The sequence below is a fragment of the Polypterus senegalus genome, chromosome 9, assembly GCF_016835505.1.
Source record: "Polypterus senegalus isolate Bchr_013 chromosome 9, ASM1683550v1, whole genome shotgun sequence".
NCBI lineage: Eukaryota > Metazoa > Chordata > Cladistia > Polypteriformes > Polypteridae > Polypterus > Polypterus senegalus.
This window is the reverse complement of record NC_053162.1, coordinates 9150511-9174424: the sequence shown is the minus strand read 5'-3', so window position 1 is coordinate 9174424 and position 23914 is coordinate 9150511. Positions and strand designations below refer to the sequence as shown.

The following is a 23914-nucleotide window of genomic DNA, read 5'->3' as shown; positions in this document are numbered from 1 at the left end:
GAATCCATTTTGGACAATTTCATGTTCCCAACTTTATGGGAACAGTTTGCGGATGGCCCCTTCCTGTTCCAACATGACTGCGCACCAGTAAACAAAGCAAGATCTATAAAGAAACGGACAAATGAGTCTGGTGTGGTGGAACTTGACTGGCTTGTACAGAGCCCTGACCTCAACCCGATACAACATCTTTGGGATGAATTAGAGTGGAGACTGCAAGCGAGCCAGGCCTTCTCATCCAATATCAGGGCCTGACCTCACAAATGCTCTCCTGGAAGAATGGTCCAAAATTCCCATAAACACACTCCTGAACCTTGTGGAAAGCTTTCCCAGAAGAGTTGAAGCCGTTAGAGATGCAAAGGGTGGACCAACTCCATTTTAAACTCTATGTATTAAGAATGGGATGTCGTTAAAGATCATGTGTGGGTAAAAGCAGGCGTCTCAATTCTTTTGGAAATATAGTTTAGAGGGAGATTATCGAAACTCCACCCATGATGCATGTCCTTACCTTGACAAAATAGGACAGAGAATCTGTGATTAAAATTTGCTACTTTTGGTTTACTTTTTTATCATAAGCATTAAAATTAAAAATCTCATGGCTCAGTGGCCTGGGTGAATCCATGATTTATTTATTTTGAGGCGTCATTCCTATTGTGGGCTGCTATTAGGCACATTTATATTTACTTTACCTTTATTTAAGGTGATTGTGACTTCTCTACAGCTCTGATCAGTGGCAAAGTTGTTTGAAAAAGTAGCTGCGAATATGCACCTGACTTTATACTCGTAAAACAAGGGTCAGATACTCAGTTCAAAATATTAACTAGAGCTGCTTTGGGCATTCCATGTCAAAGTACCTAAACTAATACAGCCGTTGCAGCTTACCGTATATCAAACTGGCTCATTCGCCTTGTGATCGTCTTCCCCGATACACCATATAGATCTGCAATCTGTCGTACTTTTAAACCGCATAACAGAAGGTGTTCTATTGACTCAGCTGGAATGTCAAAGGATGGACGTCCAGAGCAGGGAACTGCGTCACCTGAACTGGAGTGTAGTCGAGTCCCTTCCACTTGTTCTTCGATAATTTCAAAAATAGTTTCATCTATATCGGAGTCTAAAAGGGCCGCCAACATTGTAATTTCTTCCGATAAATCTTCAATTCTCTCTCTGAAATACGAAATATCTTCGGCAGAATCCATTTCATCGGCAGTAGTAAGCATTGTTCTAATTAATTCTTGTGCTATCGATTCACCAATCAGTAACTAGAGGGCGTGTTAGAGCCCACCCTCTCAACTTTGACGAGTGAAAGTGACAGTTTTATTTCAAGTCGTATTTCATGACGGTTTGCAGGAAAATTAAATAAATAAGCAACAAAAAACATATTTCATGACACATTTATTTATTTATGCTCTCATTTCATGATATATTTATTTATTTAGGCTCTCATTTCACAGTACTTTTATTTATTTACGCATTTATTTATTTCACTAGGCTGACCCGCCTTTTAAGGCGACCGACTTTTAAGTTGACCACTTCTTAAGGCAATTCAATATGTAGATCAATTTGATATTTTATACAAACTCATTAATTTGGTTATATTGCATTTGAGCGGTATTACTTTAATACTCGTAGTTTCTGTTATTTTTGTGATGAAATTTAAACTTTTTTCTATATTGAAGTCACCCTTTTGAACCCCCCTGATATTTACTACACGGTGAGGCATTTGTACTCCATCAACATTAATTATTTCCAGAGACATAATTTTGTCTATTTTTCCAGCGCATCGCGCACAAAAGCAAGGGAACGATGGGAGCACCAGAACTCTGCTCACATCATGTCGCTTCGTACCTCAAGCTGCAAGTAGTAAGTCGGTGATAAGCGGAATACCGCTACGCTTTTCACTCACGGGACGGAAGGACAATCCCGACCGCTTTTATATACAGTAGAAGGATTCCGTCCGAAATATTCCTCCATAGCTGCCAACAGATGGCATAGTGCTTAAATGACACATCAAGTAATAAACCTTTTCTCGAGCCACATTGCCAGAATGGTTTGGGGCAACTACTAGAACATCACTTATATTTCGTAAGCAGGGGTCCCCAGCTCTGGTCCTGGAGGGCCCCAGTGGCTGAAGGTTTTCATTCTATTTTCTTAATTAGGGACCTGATTTTGCCCCTAATTAACTTCTTTTGAATTAATTTTATGTGATTTGCTCTTGAAGACTCTTAATTGTTCATTTTCCTTAATTAGCAGCCAAACAATAAGGAGACACAAAATGAGCCAGAACATGACCAGCAAAACATGACCAACATTGTCGATCATACAATATCTGAAAAATAAAGAAAGGTGAACGTCTCAGGAATACTAATCTGCTCAGGTTCCCTAAACATTTTACCAGTGCTCTTAGAAAAGAGAAAATCAACAATTTCAGAAATGTCTGCTATTGCACAATGAGAGCAGCAACAAGCCATGGATTTAAAGAACAGATTTATTTAACAACAAGAATCAGCAACTAATTAAGCAACTGGTTGGAGTGAAATTGGTTTGAGTTTGAGGCCCTGACTTAGTTGGTATTCTGTTGGCTCACTCACTTCACATTTCATTTCTGTTTGGGTGCCATTTAAGGAAAGAAATGAAGCAATTCAGAGGAACGATGAAGAAATTCAGGAGAACAAGTCTTAAAAAACAAGTCAATTAAAATGATTGGAAAAGAAGTTAATTAGCAGCAAAAACAGGTCACTAATGAAGAAAAGGGTGAAAATGAAAACCTGCAGCCACTGGGGCCCTCCTGGACTGGACGTAAGGATATGTTTGGTATTTTTCAAGTCAAAGTTATTTCTTCACAAATTTATTTATTTATTTATTTATTTATTTATTTATCAAGCACCTTTAAACAACTTTCATTGACCAAAGTGCTGTACAACTAAAAGACAAAAAGGTTAGCAGGTACTACACAGCGCATATATACTCAATATACATTGCACACTACTATACTAAACCAATCAATAAAATCAAAACAAAATAAGTAATAATAATAATAATAATAAATAAGATGAAACCAACTACATGAAATCAAAAGGAATTGAATGCACATGAAAACAGATGTGCAGGGTTTTAAAATGATTAAGATTCTGGGCCGCTCTCAACTGCAAGGGGAGGCTGTTCCACAAACTGGGGGCTATTACCGAAAATGCTCTGCCTCCTCTGGTTTTAAGCTTTATTCTGGGGATATGGAGTAACTGAAGATCAGAGGATCGCAAGGTTCTGACAGAAGAACACGGAACAAGAAGCTCCGACAAGTAGACAGGTGCCAAGTCATTTAAGCTTTTAAAAACAAGCAGTAATATTTTAAACTGGATCCTGAAATGAACAGGAAGCCAGTGAAGGGAGGCCAGTATAGGTGTTATATGGTCACGCTTTTTCTTCCCTGTCAGAAGGTGGGCTGCTGCATTTTGAACGGCTTGCAGCCTCTGAATTTGTGCCTGACTGAGACCTATGTATAATGAGTTACAGTATACATGTATTTGCTATGCTAAATTGTGTTCTAAAATTTAAAAAAAAATAGCTCTGGTGCTTTATAATGGAGTGTATAGGGTATGGAGTTACAGCTTAAAAACTAACCAAATATTTCCATTTTTCAAGCCAAAATCAGTTGTTACGTATTGATCCTCTCCTTTTGTGTTTCTGACGCATGTTTGTGACAACAAAAGGGATCTGGAAATAATAATTTTTTATTACATATTCCTTGTACTATCTTTCACATACTGAGGATACATTTTCTTTTCGCTTGTGCGGATTTTCAATAAATACAGAAGTAAATCAAAACAAAACCATCCAAGTGGCAAAAAACGTTTACTGTGATTTGGTCTGTCAAGAGAAAACCACCCACCAGGGGTGAAAGGTTATTGCGCAGGAAGACTAAGTGCTGAGCCGTAGCGCACAGCTAGTCTTCTTTTGAAATGGCTGAATATCGTAATACGACATGTAGAAATGTATTTACATTGTGTGTACGATCACAAGGCAATACTTGGTGAATAATTGGCAATTGTCTCTGTCTGAAAAAACTGATGTATTTGCCCAGTAGACTAATATGTAAATTGCCAGTGTGGTAAAGATTTTTTTTTAATTTATGGAAAGCAATTAACTCTAGAACACACTTTCGCATAGCAAATGCATATATACAATGTTTGTGAAGAAATAACTTTGACTTGAAAAATACAGAACTTACCCTTTAAAGGCTTTCTTCACAATGGGACTCTGCGGTACCCTTCACCTACATTATAAAACAAACTAGTTATTCTCCATCCATCCATTATCCAACCCGCTATATCCTAACTACAGGGTCACGGGGAGCTAGTTATTATTATTTTTTTAATTTATAAAATATGTATCACTTTAAAGCGCAGTTCTATGTGGGAGATTCTTATATCCAACGTGCGAGATAATAGATTTCACTTAAAAATTAACAAACGTACCCTTTAAGGGATTTTGTTACTATTCATTTTAACAATAATTGCACGAATTCTTCTTTTGTTTTGTTTTCTTCTGGTTTTTACTTTTTCCTGTTCTTCTTTATGTTGTTAATTTGGTGTTTAATTATTAAGGTCGTATGTGAATTGTAATACCTTATTTGTTGTGCATTTAAATTTGCCTCTTTATCTCGCTGCCTATCAGAATAACAGACTAAAAAGGCGGCGTATTACGTCACCGGAAGTGTGAAATATTCCCATGGTGCATTGCTACTGCAAGGGACGGAAGCAAAGGCGGGGCTGATCGTCTCGAGCCTGCTGTGTGCAACATTCTCTAGCCATATTCTCCGAGGAGGCGAGCAGGAGGGAGGGTCAGAGTGACGGAGAGCCGGCGAGCTGCGGGGCTGCTGCTGCTGTCAGAGTCGGGCTCGAGCGATTAAAAGCCGGAGGTGCCGTGTATAGCTGAATAGTGTGGGCGCGCTAGAGCCGAACGACACGAAGGAACCGAAAGCACCCCGAGTGCCCTGATGGCAAAGAACACGCTGTCGTCGCGCTTCCGGAAGGTGGACATCGACGAGTACGACGAGAACAAATTTGTGGATGAACAGGAGGAGGCGGCCGAACAGCAAGGGCCGGACGAGGCCGAGGTGGACAACCTCATCAGGCAATATCCTTAAAGTGAACGCTGTGCTGCGCTCGCGCCCGGCGCAGAGCGAAGTTTCAGGACGTCGTGGTCCGGCTTCTCGTTGCGGTTGCGCGGCATTAAAACGGCATGTAGCGCGACCCCGGGCCTTTTTTTTTTCTTTATTTTTTTTTTCTTCTAGAGATACTGCAAGATAGTGATTTACAGAAAATGCAGCAAGGTTTAGAAGGAGCGTTCACCGCGACCTTGTTAACTGTCATCTTTAATGCTGCCGGCTTATAAAAATCCTTCCATATGGATTCAGCAGCCCGAATTATTTGACCTGTCTAGTTACACCATTTCGAATGAGTTTCAGAATTTTTTTGCTCGCTTTAAGTGATCATATTACGATATTATTAAAAAATAATTTTACTTTTATTTGATTTCTCATGGTTCTGTTAATGATAACTTTATGCCAATAAGTAGCTGCCTTAGATGCCACTTTTTTTCCCATTTAACAGGTAGAAATTAGTCTAAACAATATAGCCAAGGGTTTTATAGTAGCCCGTGTAATGAACAGACCGAAAACCGGTTTAGCCTAACAGATCTTATGCAAACCTGACGTTTCAAGAGTAGCGTACAGCTCAGCTGATTTTTCCAGTGTGCTACTTCACCTCCATTCCTCGTTAACATGGTAGATGCATTTTTCAGTGTGCAAAAATAATTTTGTGAGATTTTCCTTTTGCCAATTTTAGCCGACATCTGTCAATGCCCGCTTTGGCGTAGGAAGTGCGCTATGTGGCCAATAATAAATGGCGTGGGTAAACTATTTTGGATGATAAATACTATGGTTAAATGCTTTAAATGTTTTGTGCACCCTACAAAAAAAATCAATTTAAGTACTATGCAACAGCATGAAAACGTGCAAGTCTTGAATTTTATAGATATGCTTTATTTGGTCTTAAAGGGAAATTTTAAAGCTTTACCTTAGCCAAACAAAAAATAGTAAATAGGTGATACACATCTGAGTAAGAGTAGCTGCAGACTGGATGCACTTGTCAAGTGTTGAATTTTATATTAAGTAAATAAATACAAGTAAGTATAATTGCAGAAAGTGCTCATATATTCTTATACTTGCATTCTTACTCTGAACTGTTTTTATCCAAGCATTTCTTCAAAATAGCTTGTTGTAAAAACTTTGCTTTAAAGTGACCTTATGTCTGGTTGTTGTCTGTATGGTGTTTGTAGGTTTTCCACCAAAATCCCTGTATGTGTGAGGTTAATGGGCAGTTCCACCTGGTATGGATGTGTGACTGAGTAGCAATCTGATCAGGATAGGTTCCTGTTTTGCACATTATGCTGCCAGGACACACCCTGGTGGTCTTCACCCATAAACTGGATTAAGAGGATTTGGACATTTTATGTTTGCCTCTTCAGAGTTACCAGTTGGCATATGGAAAAAGTAGACAAGTAATCGTGGAGTATACGCTGACATGACCGGACACACCTGTTTGTCGTGTCTGCATTAACTTAATGGGACTTTTTTCTATGCAGTCGGCAGTGTTGGCAACAGTCTCTGTGGCATGCAAGTGTGGTGATGTGGTCAAAAATTCACAATCTAGTTAAGTTCATATTCTGATTCTGTGATGTTCCAAACTTTTGAGGAATGTTGATTTCTTAGCATGGTGTCAGTATTTGCATGCATGCATGTGTCTATGGAAAATCAAAATTGATTTTCACATCTTAAAATTACAATGTACGTCTGGAAATAATGCTGTCTTGTGCATTGTGTGGAACACCTGCATGCCTACATCCCAGCAAAAAGAGGGCATTTTAGAACACGCAGTTTCTTCGATATCTGCCATGAACACTAAGACCCATTTACAACAACAATTTCTTCAAACAAATTGCATACATTTTGCCTTGTTACTGGTTCAAGGCCTATTGTTTTTTGATTCAGTACTTCTTCCCAGATCCTTGCCAAATAGTTTTACCTATATCTAAGTATAACTGCGTCAAATTGTTTAAATTTAACTGACTTTTCACATTCTGCTCCATTCAGTCATGGGCATATTAAGGCATATTAATTTGCAAAATGTTTGCACAAGTAATCTTTGGGATATGTAATTTTTATAAATTCATGTGCACACATTCACATCCATTCAAAGAAATTTACAAGTGAGGCTGTCTGACTGACTGCTTGCTTGCTTGCCCTTCCAAGCTTATGCTGGATGGTGAAGAGAAAGAAATGAGCCAACACACACACCACAATAGATCTGTAGAAGGTGGATGTGGTCAGAGTCATTAAGCCATCCCCATACCAATCTGTCCAAGTAAGCAGCTTCTTTACATCCTTTGACCCAATGTGTTTAGTTTCAAATGAAATATTAAAGTTGTTCATTTGATTCAATTTCATGTTCCTTTTACTCTTCATTTGTGCACATAATTAAGTTAATGCAATTTTGTATATTATTGTACAGTTCTGTCAGTTGTATTGGTATAGTATTGCTTAAGTGTAATTTATATGGAAGTACTCTATTGATCATTCCATGTTTTTTTTTTTTTTTAATATTGGTGCATTGCTCATGGAAACAGTATTATGCAACTTTTTAACCATGTGTTGTATTGTGAGTTTTTCATGAGGTTTCCCTATTATATTGTTCCGCATATCCCTCACGGGTCAACCTGAAGGACAAAGTTTGAGCGTACAGCGCCGTAACCGTAATGTGCTTTACCAAAGAATGTGGGTCATTTTTCTAACCAGCAGGGTCCGAGATACAGTTGCAGAACTAACAATGTGCTCAGTGACCTGACTGTGAATGCTGCTTAATCAAAAAAAAAAACACACAGGATGAGGCTCCTTTCCTTGCACGCAGCCACTTTTTCATGCATCACACTGTAGCAAAGACCACAGTAGTTAGCTGTATATAGTACTAGGTAACATAATACATTTTAAAGCATTGAATATCTGTTACCCATAATGCCTTTCTTCAGCATCCTTGTGTGTCTGAACCTTTCTTGACCAGTACTCCCCCTCTCAAATGGGTTCCTGTAAAATCTACTTCTCAGGCTGTAATTTTGATATGCCTTGCTTGCCTCCTGTCCACGCTCGGCTTGACTATTAGTCCTTCTCTTGTGCCACGCACACACACACTTTCTCTTTTGAGTGCCTCACCAAATCCAGACTGACCTTTCAAATTACACTGAGGGACTGCAGATGCACACACTGACCATACATACATACAAACACACACACACACACAGTAACGGTGCACTGCATGATAACGTGCAATGAATACACTTGACTTGAGCATTCCTAGTTTTTATTCTCTTTCTCAGTACGTTTAGCACTCGTTTGTTCAGAGGTTGATGCGCTTGCTGCTTCCTGAGCAGCTCTCTTCTCCACCCTAGTGGCCCACTACTTCTCTTTCGTCTGCATCTTTTCACGTTAAAATTGATTAAGTCAGTGCTTGTGTTGCAATTACTTAGTGTGTTTTCCATAATTTTTCACTTAAGCTGGCACTGAAGTCTTCAATCTGCCTGAATTATTTAAGATATGAAGAGGTAGGGGTAGTGACGGCGAAGGTAGTAGGGATGTGAACGAAACCAATACGAATGCACCGCACGGCCGCTCTGCTCGCTGCTGCCAAGAGTTGATTCTACAATATAATAAAATTAAAAAGAGGAATAACCTTGGAGGTCAATCATTACCCCAAAAGCGGATAGTAGACGTCACGTAGTACATGTGTACCAAATTTCATGTCAATAGTTCAAACGGTTTGAGAACTACAGGTGAATTAAAATCATGGACAGCCACGGTAGTGTTTTTTTTTTTATTTTTTTATATATATATATATATATATACACACACACACACACATAACATTTATTTATATAGCACATTTTCATACAAAATAATGTAGCTCAAAGTGCTTTACATGATGAAGAGAAAAAAAAGACAAAGTAGAAATTAAAATAAGAGAACACTAATTAACACAGAATTAAAAGTAAGGTCTGATGGCCAGGGAGGACAGAAAAAAAAACAAAAACTCCAGACGGCTGGAAAAAAAATAAAATCTGCAGGGGTTCCAGGCCACGAGACCACCCAGCCCCCTCTAGGCATTCTACATAACATAACTGACTTCAATCAGTCCTCATTGTATTCAGCATTCTCATGAAAAGACTTGATGATGATGGTCCCGTGGACTTCTGGCCTTTGTAGGGACATCACGGTGCTTTGATTAGGTGGTGGCGGCACAGATCGCCACCACAGAAAAAGAACAGAAGAGAGAGTAGCATTAACAGTGAACCTAAACTGTGTTTTAAGAAATATTAGCTCATTTATAATTTGTCAGTATCGCCGTGTTGTTGATTATTTAATTTTTTTTTTTTGTAGTGCTTCTCTCCCCCCATTTACAAGAAGGGGGTCATCGCCCCAGAATATGAATTAGTTTGCCTGCTAATTAGCCAGTAAGTTGTAGCACTTAACTGTCACTTCCGTTGCTGGCTTGTTGCTTCCCGAGATCATGTGCATTGTATTAGCCCTTCGTTTGTTGTATGGTGTATTGGCTATGACACGGTTAGCGCAGATTTGAATGAAGTAGAAATGTTGAACTCATTCTGACTCCATACTCATGTAATTCTAAAGAATCTCACATTTCAGCTTCACCCAACTTTAGGATGTGAAATGTAATTCTAGTACAACGGGTGGGAATGGGTGTTTGATCATTAAACAGGACCAAAATAATTTTGAGTCTTTAAACACCGTTGCTACGTAAATCTGAATCATTGATTTTGATCTACATACAGCATGCTGCTTTGGGCCATGTGCCAATGAGGACATGTTCACGTCATGCTGGAAGCTCTACCCAGATTTATGAGGATTGAGTGGTGGTGTAAGCCGAGAATTGCCAATGTTTAGAAATTTGTAGTGTGCAATAAACTGCAACCTCTCTTGTGCACTGCTTGTCCAAAAAAAAAAAAAAAATCCTGAAAACTGACATTCGGAACAAAGCACAAAATTGAACTTCAAAACCAACATGCTTTTTGCATCATCGAAATGTTTTGACAGTTTGGTGGTTAGTGGTTTCAGGTAAATGTGCTGTTGTATTTGCACAACATTTTATATGTCGATGCACATTATCGCAGGAATCTTGTGGATCTTGTGACGGCTGGCTTTTTGGTGCAGCTGTTCATTCTGAAGTTGAAATGTATTATTATTGTTTTTAATTGTTTGCCTAAATGGGTTGGAGCCTATTCTGGAAGCAGTAAGCAAAAGGCAGGAATCAAATTGGAATGAGTTGTTTACCCATTCTAAGGAACAATTATTTTTATTGTATCAGTTTGTCAGAACAGGGCTTGTTGCTTTTTGACAGAGTATAATTGCAATATTATAATTGACAAAAATAGTCGTACAGCATATAAAAGTACTTTTTTTTGGTGACCTAAGAACAGTTGTAATGGGAACAGTCAATTAAACCAGGCAAGCTTTCCAGCCCTACTCCCCTAGATTGTCCTACATAATATCAAATTTATTACATATTGTATCAGTGGGTCTCTGTGTGCAGAAGAATCTGCCCCCTCGATGTTTTTTCTGAATACTTTGCTAAAGCACATTTTTTATAGGTCCAGGGATTTTGTTAAACAAGTTCTCTTAACCTGCTGAACAAGTTAATTGTGTTTTGTCATCCATCGTCCATTTTCTAACCTGCTTATCCAGTTCAGGGTCACGAGGAGTTAGTGTAGCATTTGGCACAAGGCGGAAACCAACCTGAATGGGCCAGTAGTCTGCCACAAGGCATGCTTGTGCAGTTTTGCACACATCCTCCACAGTTGCTCGTATCAAGCCAATATATAATCATCCGTTAACCTAAGAGATGTTTTTAGGACATTGGAGAAAATCCTTTTGGATTTCTTCAAACTCCTCATTTTTGGTCCTTTTATTCTTTTCATAGATTATGTTGATCCTTTTAAACTGGTCATGGTTGGATTATGTTCCCCCGGAAATTTCAAAATTCCAGTTCTTATTGTTTTTCCCTCTTTAATTGAAAAACTGATCAAACATGCTGTAATAGAAGGAACATGTTTCTAAAGGATTTTAGAAGAACAACACATCTGTTAAGTCTGCTTTTGTATGCACGTTAGTAATTTTACTTAAGTTACCCTCAATGTCTTTCCTTGTGCCACTTTTGGTGGGTACAAACAACTGCATACAGGGAACACCCCACAAAACCTGCTCTCCTGAAGATGCTTTGAAATCACTGTCTAGCCCTCACACATGGTCAGAGTCGCTCAGATACTTGCGCTTGACATTTTTTCCACTGCTTCTAATACATCACCTTTAAGAATTGACTGTTCTCTTGCTGCCTATAAGCCACCCCTTGATAAGAGCCATTGGGTGTATAAATATAAATGATTACAATACCAGTGGATGAGGGATGGAATTAAATTTTAGAGACTTCTGCTGAACTCACTGCAAATGTTAACCCTTTGTATGGCTATAAGAAAAAAAGGATCAACATTTGGGCAGTAAATGTGACATGGGCGGTGATTTAGTCATGCAGTTTGTAAGAGTGCAGCAATGACATCAGTGACGGTGACTCACAAATCTGGCAAAGTTTACTACAGACATTTATTTCTGTAGTACATAAGAGCCACCGATTAACCTAATGTTTTGGAATATTGGAGACAATTCCACAATGTGTCTGGGATTTTAACCCAGGAGTCTGGAGCTCGGAGGCAGCAGTGCTAACCATGTGTCGACTAATGGAAAACTGTTTAAGTGGCTGCAGAATGAGCCAAGTCATTACCTGTATTAGCAATTTTTTGTGCTTAAAGTTGTGCCATTGCATCGAGTTACAACCTCTAAACCGGCTTTCTTTTTTAAACAGTAGATGTATTCCTCATGACTAACAAAGTCAATAGCCAGCTGAGGTCTATTAATAATAATTTAAAAAAAAAAATGAATGCCAGTATGTACTCTTAACACTTTACATATTAAATTGTATTCTAAGGCACTTTACAAGTTTTAAACTGGAGAATAATCTTCTTCTATAATACGCCACCGTGGCTGATCGTTTTGTCTGTCCAGGATTTTAAATCCCCTGTAGTTTGCAAACCGTTTCACCTATTGACTTGAAATTTGGTAAACATATACTACATGACATCTACTATCCGCTTTCGGGGTGATTTTATTACTCTTTATTTTGATTTTATTTTATTGTAGAATCAATCCCCGGCAGGGTGGCCATCTGGCGAATGCGTATGGGCGCCGTTCTCATTCCCTACCACCTTCGCTTATCATTCTTGAGGCAGATTGAAGGCTTAAGTGAGAAATTCAAGAAAACGTACTAAGTAATTGCAACACAAAAACTAACTTAATCACTTAACGCGAAAAGATGCCGACAAAAGAAGAGGAGCAGCGGGCAGCTAGGGTGGAGAAAAGAAGAGCTGCTCAGGAAGCAGCAAACGAAAGCTAAACGGTGACAAAGGATGAAAACTAGGAATGCTCAAGTCAAGTGTATTCACTGCACGTTATCGTACAGTACGCTGTTACTGGTTATCAAATAGAAGAACATGGTGATAAATACTTGCATTTGTGATTTTTTTTTTTTTTTCCTTCCTCTCAGTCCATTACCTATAAAATATGAAAATAGAAATGGGGAATCTTGTTCAGCCTTAAAAGTTGAATGTGGTCTCCACTTTAGAATGTCGTCTCTTATAAAAAAAAAAAAAAAAAATCTTGGCAGGGAGACGTGATCATCTCGGAAGACACTTTAACGTCACGCGAGACAAGGCATTGAGACTGGACAGCTGCTGTGCAGGTTTTAAAAGATCAGCGCACAGCATGACAAGCAGAACACGCAGCTTGGCAGAAGCAGCACAAAGCCAGTAGCAGATCCGTCCACTTCTCTTTAGCATACGTTCAGCCCCCTTCACAACACGAGCATAGCGCAGTGCGTCTCTGGGGTTGTTGAGCGAAGCGATCGAGTCCTGATTATCTCAGACGATTTGACAGCAGGCGAGACTAGACATTACAACCTTAGGAAGCAAAACCCATGAGACGGTGACATTTGCACGTCACGCCCTACTTACAGACAATTTAAAGCAAGTTCACGGGCATCTAACCTAGCAGGCACATTTCAGGTGCTCCCAGCTCTTAAAACAGTGAGAAGCAGAATGCGCAGCAAGCCAGCAGATGATCCGAGTGCATCTCCTTAGTGTGCGTTCAGCCCTGTTAACCGAAACCCCCTCCCCCTTCACAAAGCTAGCAGCAGACATGCAAAGTGGAAAAAGGACAGCTGCTGTATAAGCTTTTAAATGATTGACGCAAAGCACGAGAAGCAGAACATGCAGCAAGACAGCAGCTCTACTGGCCGCATCTCTTTAGCGTGCATTCAAACCCCCTTCACAATTCGAGCAGCGTTCTACATCCCGTGAGAAAGATTTAACCACGCCTGGAGCAGGAAATAAAGGACAAATATTGTTTTTACAAAAGTAAAAGTGAAAATACTGCATATGTAACCACTCTCTTGAAAATAAGTTGTTTATCCGGTAAACCAAACCCGGGGGTGAACGAGTGAAGTGAGCAGAGCCCCCCTAGTTTAAAACAAAAAGCAGCTGAAGAAGTGGTTAAGTTTAGACGCCCTGAATTTAGATGATGTAGATTTAAACATGCTAATTTAATTGGTTTTCAGATTTTTTTTTTTCTTTTGAAGTGCATCTGCGCCTTTCCCAATGGAATCCAGAACAAGACAATTACAATTTGAGGGAAATCTAGGTAGACCCTGGGAATAAAGACAGAAAACAACCAATAGCTGGGGTGCAGTTCAAACCCTATCCCATGGATTTGTGTGATTACAATGCTGACCACTGCCCTGCCCTCATTTTGGTACATCTACATTGAATGGTTACTTCAGGCCCTGTCACATTACACTGCTATTGAAGGGTTTTTCAGGCAGAGCATTCATTTTGTACCGACAGTTTTAAAATAATGATTATTTTTTATGTTTAGTTACTGGTACGTTGTCGTAGTAGTACAACTGCCTTTTGCTTGTTTTTTGATGGCATTCTCTGTTGAGTTTGATGCTTACACTTTCTAATCATTTTTGTGTGTGCTTTATAGCTTGCTTTGTAAGTTTTCTTGGATAAAGGCATCTGCAAAATAATTTCACATAATGTCAGTGAGTTGGGTACAATTGCAGTGTGCTGCCAAGACCGAGCACAGTCAACCTCCCAGTCACCTCAGTCCAACTAGTCTTGAGACTGACCCCAAGAAAAATCGGACAGCTTTGTGAAAGCTGACAACCAGTGAGTACACACCTGGAAGTACCATGCGTATAATGCAATTACAAAGAGTAAAGAACAGGTTTTGAACCTGAGAAACGTGTGTGTGTTGCATTGCATAAAACACAAAATAACAGTTGGGGTGACTGGTGGAGGAGTATTGTGTTGGCAGAGACTTTGGCTGAACTCGCTGTACAGAAAAGCATTCATACAACACCGGGTTCTATGAGGCAGCATGTTATTGGCTATGAGGAGAGCAAAGGGATTGGCGGGGAGCTTGTGATGCTCAGACATGTGAAAATGTGCCAGAAAGTCCCATGATTCGTCATTTGCTGTGAATACTAGTTGTGTAATCTGGCACGTTCAGGTGACCAGATCAGCAATTGCAATTATCAGGATCGACATCCCTTCTTACTAGAAAAGCTAATCGAGAGAGAGAGAGGTTAGGAGCATGCGTTGATTTATTTTAGGTCTTCCGTGTCCTAACCTCCTCCTCCTCCTCCTGTGGTATATGTAATGTCTTCAAAATTCTTTTCTATCCCCTATATCTGTTCCTTTCACCAATAGGAAAGAATAGTTGTTAACCCCGAGATTAGTGTTCTTCCACCACTGGTTTGCCAGCTGTTGTGTTGCAAGTCACTACAGTATCTAATGGTAGTGAGCTGCTGCTCTGAGGACTACGCACAATCCTAACCCAACCTCTGATGCTCACACTCAGTTCATCAAGGAGGATCAACTCCCCCTCCCTCAACAATCACGCTTGATTTACCAGACACCCCCCACCCTCCTGGCATTCACACTTGATTCACCAAGGGGGGAAAGCTCTCTTGTTTTTGCTTCGTTCACCATGGGGGAATCGGTGGGTCATGAAGACCCAAATTATTTGAGAGGAAAAGTGTGTTCCGATACCATAAATGTTAAGAACCCCTTCCTTTTAATGGTTATGGTTACCTCTGCACTATGCAGCCAGGAAGCCTTAAGGGAATCTGACCTCAGATTATGTTTAAGGCCAGTCGGTCACTTCTGCCAGGTGAGCGCAAATTACCTTTGGACATGGTATGGAATTGGTTGGCACAGTGGTAGCACTGCTGCCTTGCAGTCAAGAAACGATAAACGGGGGACATGGGTTTGTGTCCGGGGTCCTCCCAGTAAGGACTTTGCATGTTCTTCCCATGTTTAAGTGGGTATCCTCCAGAGACATGCAGGTTAGTTGAATTGATGAAACTGAAATGTCCTTAGTGTGTGGTGTTGCTTTGCGATGGACTGTTTGTGCCTTGTGCTACAGTGGGTGGAAAAGGATTTGACCCCCTCTGAAATTTGATAGTCATGTTGTGAAAAATGCTTTTGGAAAAAGTAATTGACCCCTTCACATGACAGTATTTGGTAGCAGCACCCTTTGTGGCAATAACTGCTTTCAAATGCTTTGGGTAGCCATCTACTATCTGAGCACATGTAGATGGAGGCAGTTTTCCCCATTCTTCCTTGCAGAACTGCGCCAGCTGGGCAAAGTTTCAAGGCTTTTGTTTGTGAACTGCAATTTTAAGATTGCACAACAAATTTTCAGTCGGATTCCGATTGGGACCCTGGCTAGGCCACTGCAAAATCTGGATCTTCGTTTTGTCAAACCATGCTCTGGTTACTTTTGCACAGTGTTTCGGATCATTGTCTTGATGAAAGTGGTAGTCCGAGTCCAGTTTCATGGCTGACGTTTGAAGGCTTTCTTCCAAAATCTGGAATTATTTCTTACTATCCGTTCTTCCCTCAATACGGATAAGGGACACGGTGCCCGTTTTACAGAAGCAACCCCAAAGCATGATGGACCCCCATGCTTGATGGTAGGTATGGTGTTTGCCAGATCATTAGTAGTCCATTCCATCCACCAGACAAATGCCTTTGTGTTAAGGCCAGAAAGTTCAATGTCAAGTACATGACTCCAGAATGCAGGACATCTGTTAACGAATTCTAATTGAGCGTTCAGATGACGTTTTTTTTTTCTGGCAACTCTGCCAGCCCCTCTCTGTGCAAAAACATTCGATATTGTAGTCTTAAATTTTGTTGATATTATTGTAATCGTTCCATACAAATAGATCAATTTTTACAAAAAATAGGATTGACCATGAATCAACACCCACCCCTGAGAGAGTGAGCATGGCCAACAAAGTAAAACTTAAAGCTAATAAAAATAAGTACATTGATAAGTTTAAGCGGATAAAGATAAATGGAGAAGAAAAAGAAATGGGAAGAGAACCTGCTTCCCCAGTGCTTTAAGAGCTTAATCTAAAATGTTATTCATTAGGTCCTGCAAGGTTTTGAAACAGTTCTGCACAGATCCTCTTAAGTGAGAATTTCATTTTTTTTTCCAATTTCAAATGGTATAAAACATCAGTTACCCACTGAGAGTTGGGATTCTTCCAGTTTAGCAAGATAAGCCTACATGCCAATAGTGGAGTAAACGCAATCAGTTTGTTTGTCCTTCTCAACTTTAAGCCCATCTGGAAGAACAAACACAGCTGTTAATGGGTTAGGAGGGATTGTGACGCCAAGGCTGTCTGAAAGGCACTTAAACAATTTTTTGTCCAGAATGATGTTAATTTGTCGCAGGCCCAAAACATGTGACCCAGTGAGGCTGGAACTTGATTGCAGCATTCGCAGGTTGGATCTTGCCCTGGAAACATTTTGGACAATTTTAAACAGATATTGTAGTCTTGTGCACATCCACTCCAGCTGTAGATACTGAGAATCACCTTAGAATTTGCTCTTACTTCTCTGACAAGTCGTCTTGACATTTTCTTTATTTTAACAGGGCGGCCTGACCTAGGCCGGTTCACTATGCTTCCAGTTGTCTTCCACTGTGCTATGATGGTCTTTACAGTGGACCCACTGAGGCTAAGGAGCTTGGCTGTCTTCTTGGCACCATTGCCATTTTTAAACTTCTTAATCACAGTGATTCTCAAGTCATTAGAAAGTTCCCTTGTCTTCATTTTTGTCGGTTTGTGAGGTTTCACCAAATAAGCCACTTGTACTGATTTCTCAGTTGTATATTCCTAAGACCTTGCCTAAATAATCACTTATAGACCAGTCAACAAGTTAGAGGGTCAATTGCTTGATTGTTTATGCCTGTTTTCATTACCCTTATTGCCTTGTTAACAATCATACATTCTCCAAGCTATTAGGGGTCGAATACTTATTCAACAGCAGATTTCACTGATATGTTCTTTATCGTTGCAGCATGATTTGATTTTCAGGATTTGTTTAGAGAAAATGTATCGTCCAAGATGACCTCATTTATACGTAACAGTATGAAACCAAAGATGCATTTTCAAAGATAAATATTACAGGAAATGTAAACTTTGTCAAGGGGGTTGAATACTTTTTCAGTCCACTGTATTTGCTAGCTGGGATAGGCTCCAGCTGCAAGCGCAAACCTGAGTTGGATTAAACGGGTTCATTTTCAGTTATGGCCCTCTGTGTAAAGTGTGCGGGTTGTGTTTTTTTTTTTAAATCTGCAAAAGTATTAACTCATTCTTGTTCTAGTGCTTCATTATGATTGGGCTTCTCCTTATATCTGCACAAGTGGTTCTCAAACTTAGTCCCTGAACCCCATTTGGCTTCGTGGTTTTGTTCCAGCAAGATCACTTGGAAGTTAAATGGCTCACAGATTGTGGAACTGGTTGGAACAAAAGCCTGCAGCCATGTGGGGTCTCCAGGACTGGTTTTTATCATTCTTAAAGTGCATTGGTGTTTATCCTAATGGTGGCTGAATCCATCCATTATCAAACCCGCTATATCCTAACTACACGGTCACTTAATGGGTCTGCTCGAGCCAATCCCAGCCAATACAGGGCACAAGACAGGAAACAAACCCCCAGGCAGGACGCCAGCCCACCGCAGGGCACACACACACCAAGCACACACTAGGGAGAATCGCCAATGCACCTAACCTGCATGTCTTTGGACTGGGGAGGAAACCGAAGCACCCGGAGGAAGCCCATGCAGATACGGGGAGAACATGCAGGGAGGACCGGTGGCTGAATCTGTTTAATTTTATTTTTCTTTGTTTTATACATTTTATATATTTTGATAGGTCATCTTCCAGTTTTTATGATAGCTCAGGGAACTTGCTTTTGTGCAGCATGTAACATCCCCATAATCGTTTGTACTTGAGAAGATCTTTTTGCTGTATGTGTATGGAGCAGCTGTAGGATCTTTTGTTCAAATCATAGTCTGGGCATTGCCAGTGTCGTGCTTTTTATGTTTACCCATGTTGGTGTGGATTTTTCTCCCGGTAGGCCAATTGTTGAATTTTAAATTGGCTTCATGTGATGGAGTGGTGACTGATCCAGGATATGTTCTCACTTGGTGCCCAGTGCCACCAGAGTAGGTGCTTACTTAATGCAGCCTTGAGCTGGTCAAAAAAATAGGTGTAATTTTATGTCGCCTCCTGAATATTTTCTTTCCTTCTACACAGAGGACATTTTCCTCTTGCATTTCTTTGCAAAGACAGATTTGTTCAGCTTTGCAAGAATAAACCGAATGTTACAGCCGCAGAGTCTTAATGGCCAGCAGTATGTTGGAATTCTTGGATGCCTGCAGAGTACACGCATCTTGGCCTGTGACTCATTTTCCACTGCTTTATGCAAAACCAATTTAAAACAGGAAAAAATACCGTCAATGGGCAACTTATGCAAGCTGTTTAAATCATTCTGCCTGTCGTGGCAGTTAACAGGATTTCTTTTTGATTAACTCTATTGCTGTTAAGTGAGAATGCTTGCAATCCTGTATAATGCAAGACAATTACATCTGTGACATAGTGACTCGTTTAATTAAATTAAGTACTGCTTTTATCAAGACTCCTGATGCTGTCACTATTTTGACTCTAAAACATGCAGTCTATTTGCCAATTATCAGTAGAATGTTCCAAGCAAAATAAGTAGGTCACAGTGTTTCTTTACTTAGGAATTGCGTTTTTATTTTTTCTCCCTTGTGAAGATAGTGCATAAACTCTACCTGCCTGTATTGCAGTTGTCCTTCATTTTGTTGGGGTTTTGGCATTCAGTTTGAGATAAGTGAAACTGTTGCATTTTGAATGCCTGATGATGTTAAATTCTTGTGATAGTATCAGTGTGTTGAAGTGTAAAGTGTCTTCATAATGCACCAGACTATGTTCAATACGTGGCATTTAACTTGCATAATGTGAAAGTAATGTGGTTTAAAATGATCACTACTTAATTACATCTTCATTATGTACTTGTATTCTTGCCATTTCATGTATTGGTACCAAAATATTGTAACCCGCAGTTAATACAGGAGTGAATTTGCAGCAATAATCAAGTTATTAGAATAAAATACAGCATATGCATTTGATTAAAGCCCCTCTTCCCACTGTATTTAGCTTCAGAAAAAATGCAATGCAAAGACATAGGAGTGTGTCTAGAGTGCAAATTAAAATCTCATTTGTAGTGACATAACCAAATGATTGAAGTGTTTAAAGCTATGAAGGGAATCAGACCAGTGGATTGTAATACATGTAATACACAGCACAAATCACAATAGAACATATAATACAGTACACGTACCCCAAAAGTACACTGCCGGTCAAAAGTTATACAACCCCTCAGTTTTTATGGAAGTGCATGCAGTTTAATGTCTTAGTGTTTTATGAAATAAAGGCATAGAACAAATGGTGAAAAAATGTCAATTTGCAGGAACTGTGATCAATTACTACCATAAACTCTTCAAGTTGACCTTCTGATAGACTTGCTGCTTTTTCTTTATTCCTGGTCTGACCTCCTGATCATTTCAGTACTCTGCTGGTGCCATATTTACACTAGTCCTTAACGATGGTATTCATGCCGTCCTGTGATACAGAAGAATTTCAGAAGCATCACGTATGCCCTTTAATCTCTTTAACAACACAATCCTATAGGTTTCTTGTCGGCTCTTCATGGGCCATCTCTGTACAATGCAATGAAGAGAATGGCCAATCAAAGTTCCTTCATTTGCTTTCACATGACGGTAAATCACCTTTCAGACAGGATTTAGAATGTGGTTGGCTAAATCTGAACTTGGTTACAACCCCACATAGAAAGGCTCTGAATACACAGCCAAAGAAGGGTGTGTTTTGTGGTTTGGTTTTTTTTTCCCTTTTCTCTGAACCAGTCTGTTCTACATTTAAGTTATGCATTTTCATTGACAGTGGAAAAATTGACATGATTTCCCCCAATTTCAACAATTACATGTTGGGCATTCAGGTGTGGACACTTGGAATATCATTAGTGTATGTTTGTAATATTCATTTTTGCTTAATTTTAATTCTGAATGATTCCGCATCCATGGTTGGAGGTGAGTCAGGGTTGTAAATATACTATGAACGTTATAATTACATGACCAACTGCTCATGTCTGTATACAGTGATCCCTCGCTATATCGCGCTTCGACTTTCGCGGCTTCACTCCATTGCGGATTTTAAATGTAAGCATATATAAATATATATTACAGATTTTTCACTGGTTCGCAGATTTCTGCAGACAATGGGTCTTTTAATTTATGGTACACGCTTCCTCAGTTTGTTTGCCCAGTTGATTTTATACAAGAGACGCTATTGGTGGATGGCTTAGAAGCTACCCAATCAGAGCATGTATTACATATTAACTAAAACTCCTCAATGATATACGATATGCTTTTGCGTGCGGTGCTTGATTGTTTGCTTTTCTCAGTCTCTCTGCGCCTGACGGAGGGGATGTGAGCAGAGGGGCTGTTTGCATAGAGGATACGGATGCTCCTCCAAAGAAATGCCGCTTTATCGCGGTGCTTCGGCATACTTAAAAGCCCAAAAGCGCGTATTGATTTTTTGATTGCTTGCTTTTCTCTCTCTTTCTCTTTCTGACATTCTCTGCTCCTGGCAGCGCACCTTTGAAGAAGAAGATATGTTTGCATTCTTTTAATTGTGAGAAAGAACTGTCATCTCTGTCTTGTCATGGAGCACAGTTTAAACTTTTGACTAAAAGGTGTTTATTTCTTGTCTATAGGGCTCTAATAATGTTAACAGTGTGGGAGAGTTTATAACGGCTTAAAATATTTAAAAATAACCATACAAACATATGGCTTCTACTTTGCGGATTTTCATCTATTGCGGGGGGTTCTGGAACGCAACCCCCACGATCGAGGAGGGATTACTGTACTTCTAAAGCAAATGGTTGCCCTTTCACACTACACTTTTGATTCTGTATTTACTGCATAGTTTGACTGTGTGCATTTGGTTTTTGAGCTGATTGCAGCACATCGTTGGCAGTAAGTGCTGCTAAATCTGTTTGCACCCAGATGTTTTAAATATACTGCTGACCTTTTTAGATAGATACTTTATTAATCCCATTTATATTTTAGTGTAAATATGTTTAGTCAAGACATTTTTAATGATCTGGATTTAGTTATACCTGTATGGATTATATTTGCTGGTTTAGTCATGTTCTTGACATTATTTAGGTTTAGGTGCATGGAGCTGTTGGATGGTTTGATCACTATTGTTCCCTTTTGGTGTTAACTCTCTCCAGCCACATTAGTTTTATTCCCGGAGTGAGCAGCGTCAATCCTTGAGTGCCACAGTGGCTTCAGGTTTTTGTTCCAATCTCAGTTACTTAATTTGAAACCAATCCTTACCATTAGCAAATTTTATTTAATTTTATGGCTTCTTAGTGTGTTCATTCTGCCATTGTAAGTCATTCTTGTATCATTTCCAAGGATCTAATCCAAAAAGATTTGAAGCCTAAAACAGGCAAGTAATTCTCTGCCCTTCACTTTTTTTTCCTCTTCAGTTTCCTTCGAAATATTTTATTAAACCCGATAGTTGATTATGTACACAAAACACACATGTGAATGGAGAGAAAATAGACGGGGAAATGCTGGTTCCTTTGTCATTTGCATCTTATTGCTAAAAAGGGAATACAGCTGTTTAAGACTAAAATAAGCAATTAAGGGTGGGTAACCTTTAACAAGAGAGACCACTAAAATGAAGTCTAAAAGTTTTGCAGCAATTATTGACTTTCTTATTAAGAAGTTGAGTGCAGCCCTCCAGGAGCAGTATTAAATGACCACTGCCCTTTGCCCTTCTTAAATACCTTTTTATTCTTGCATCTTTCTTTCTTGTTTCCTGCAGTTATTTAAGTAGATAGTACTTTTTTGTTCAAAAAAGGAAACTTTGCTTTTTACAGAAGCACAATAAATATAACAAACAGCCCAATTTAAAAATGTACCAGAATGGCTAAAAAGAGAATCTTTTGACTTGGCTAAAGATAAAACGTGCAGTCACAGTGTTGGCTAAAGATAAAATTATCAGTCACAATGAGGCATTAAAAAGGTGTATTGCGGTTGGTGTAAAGGAGCACCAATGCTTGAATAATTCGTTGGATGAAATTCGTCAATGCTAGTGTGTCCGGGAGAGGATATGCAGCATTTTTCATAATTGTCATCAGTTTTCTCTTCATTCCGTCCTCCACTTCTACCACCTCCAGTGGGTGCAGAGTGCATCCCATACCAGATCATGGCCTCTTAATCAAATTTGTTGGGCCTCTCTTGAAGACATGCCAGCGGCCCAACACCCCACACTGGCACATAACATGTAAAGGATCTCAACAACCCACATTAAAGGATTACATTATCCTAAGAAGCACTAGATAAAGCTCAAAAAAGAGACTAGGCTGATTTCATGGCTACAGGGGGTGAATTATGAGGAAGTATTAAAACAGCTGATCCTTTACAGTTTAAGCAAAAGAAGATTAAGAGAGTACATGTTTGAAGGGTTTAAAATTATGAAGGGAATCAGTCCAGTGGATTGAGACTGACTTTAAAATGAGTTTATCAAGAACACGGGGACACAGTTGGAAACTTGTTAAAGGTAAATTTTGTCCAAACAGGAAGTTTTTGTTTACACTGAAAACCATAGACGCATAGAATAAGTAACCGAGTAGTGTAGTAGACAGTTCACTACTCGACTTGATGTTATTTTAGAGGAATTAAGTGGATAGGAATGGTGGGCAGAAAGGCCTTTCTCGTGTAAATCTTTCTTTATAATTATTTTTTTTTTTTCTTTTATTGCAATCCATACAAAGCAATCAAGTTTTTACAAAAAGAAAAATTGAGTTAAGAACAGATCGATCCCCACCCCTGAGAGAGAGAGAGCAAGCCAAACGGCGTGAACTTTTTGTAAACATACCTAAATTAATAAATTCTCTGTGCTTCATGAGCTTATTTTAAAATATTACTGATTAGATCCTGCCATGTTTTGAAAAAAGTCTGTACGGATCCTCTAACTGAGTATTTGATTTTTTCCAATTTCAAATAATATAACACATCGGTTTCCCACTGACTTAAAAGAGGAGAGTTTGGGTTCTTCCAGTTTATCAGAATAAGTCTGCGTACCAAAAGTGTAGTAAATGCAATCAGAATTTGTTTGTCTTTCTCCACTTTAAACCCCTCTGGAAGAACCCCAAACACAGCTGTTAATTGTGAGTCCAAGGCTGTCTGAGAGGTAATTAAAAAGTTTTGT

At 39.4% G+C, this 23914-nt stretch overlaps 1 protein-coding gene across 1 annotated transcript in view; it reads left to right on the top strand.

Moving 5' to 3' along the window:
• The first annotated feature begins 4745 nt into the window (after positions 1-4745).
• The window catches only part of arpc5lb (actin related protein 2/3 complex, subunit 5-like, b), a 30421-nt gene continuing 11252 nt past the window's right edge, over positions 4746-23914 (top strand). The window contains exon 1 of the mRNA XM_039762688.1: positions 4746-5133. Coding sequence (XP_039618622.1) covers positions 4994-5133 — 140 coding nt within the window. The 5' untranslated portion in view covers positions 4746-4993. The remainder of the gene's footprint in view (positions 5134-23914) is intronic.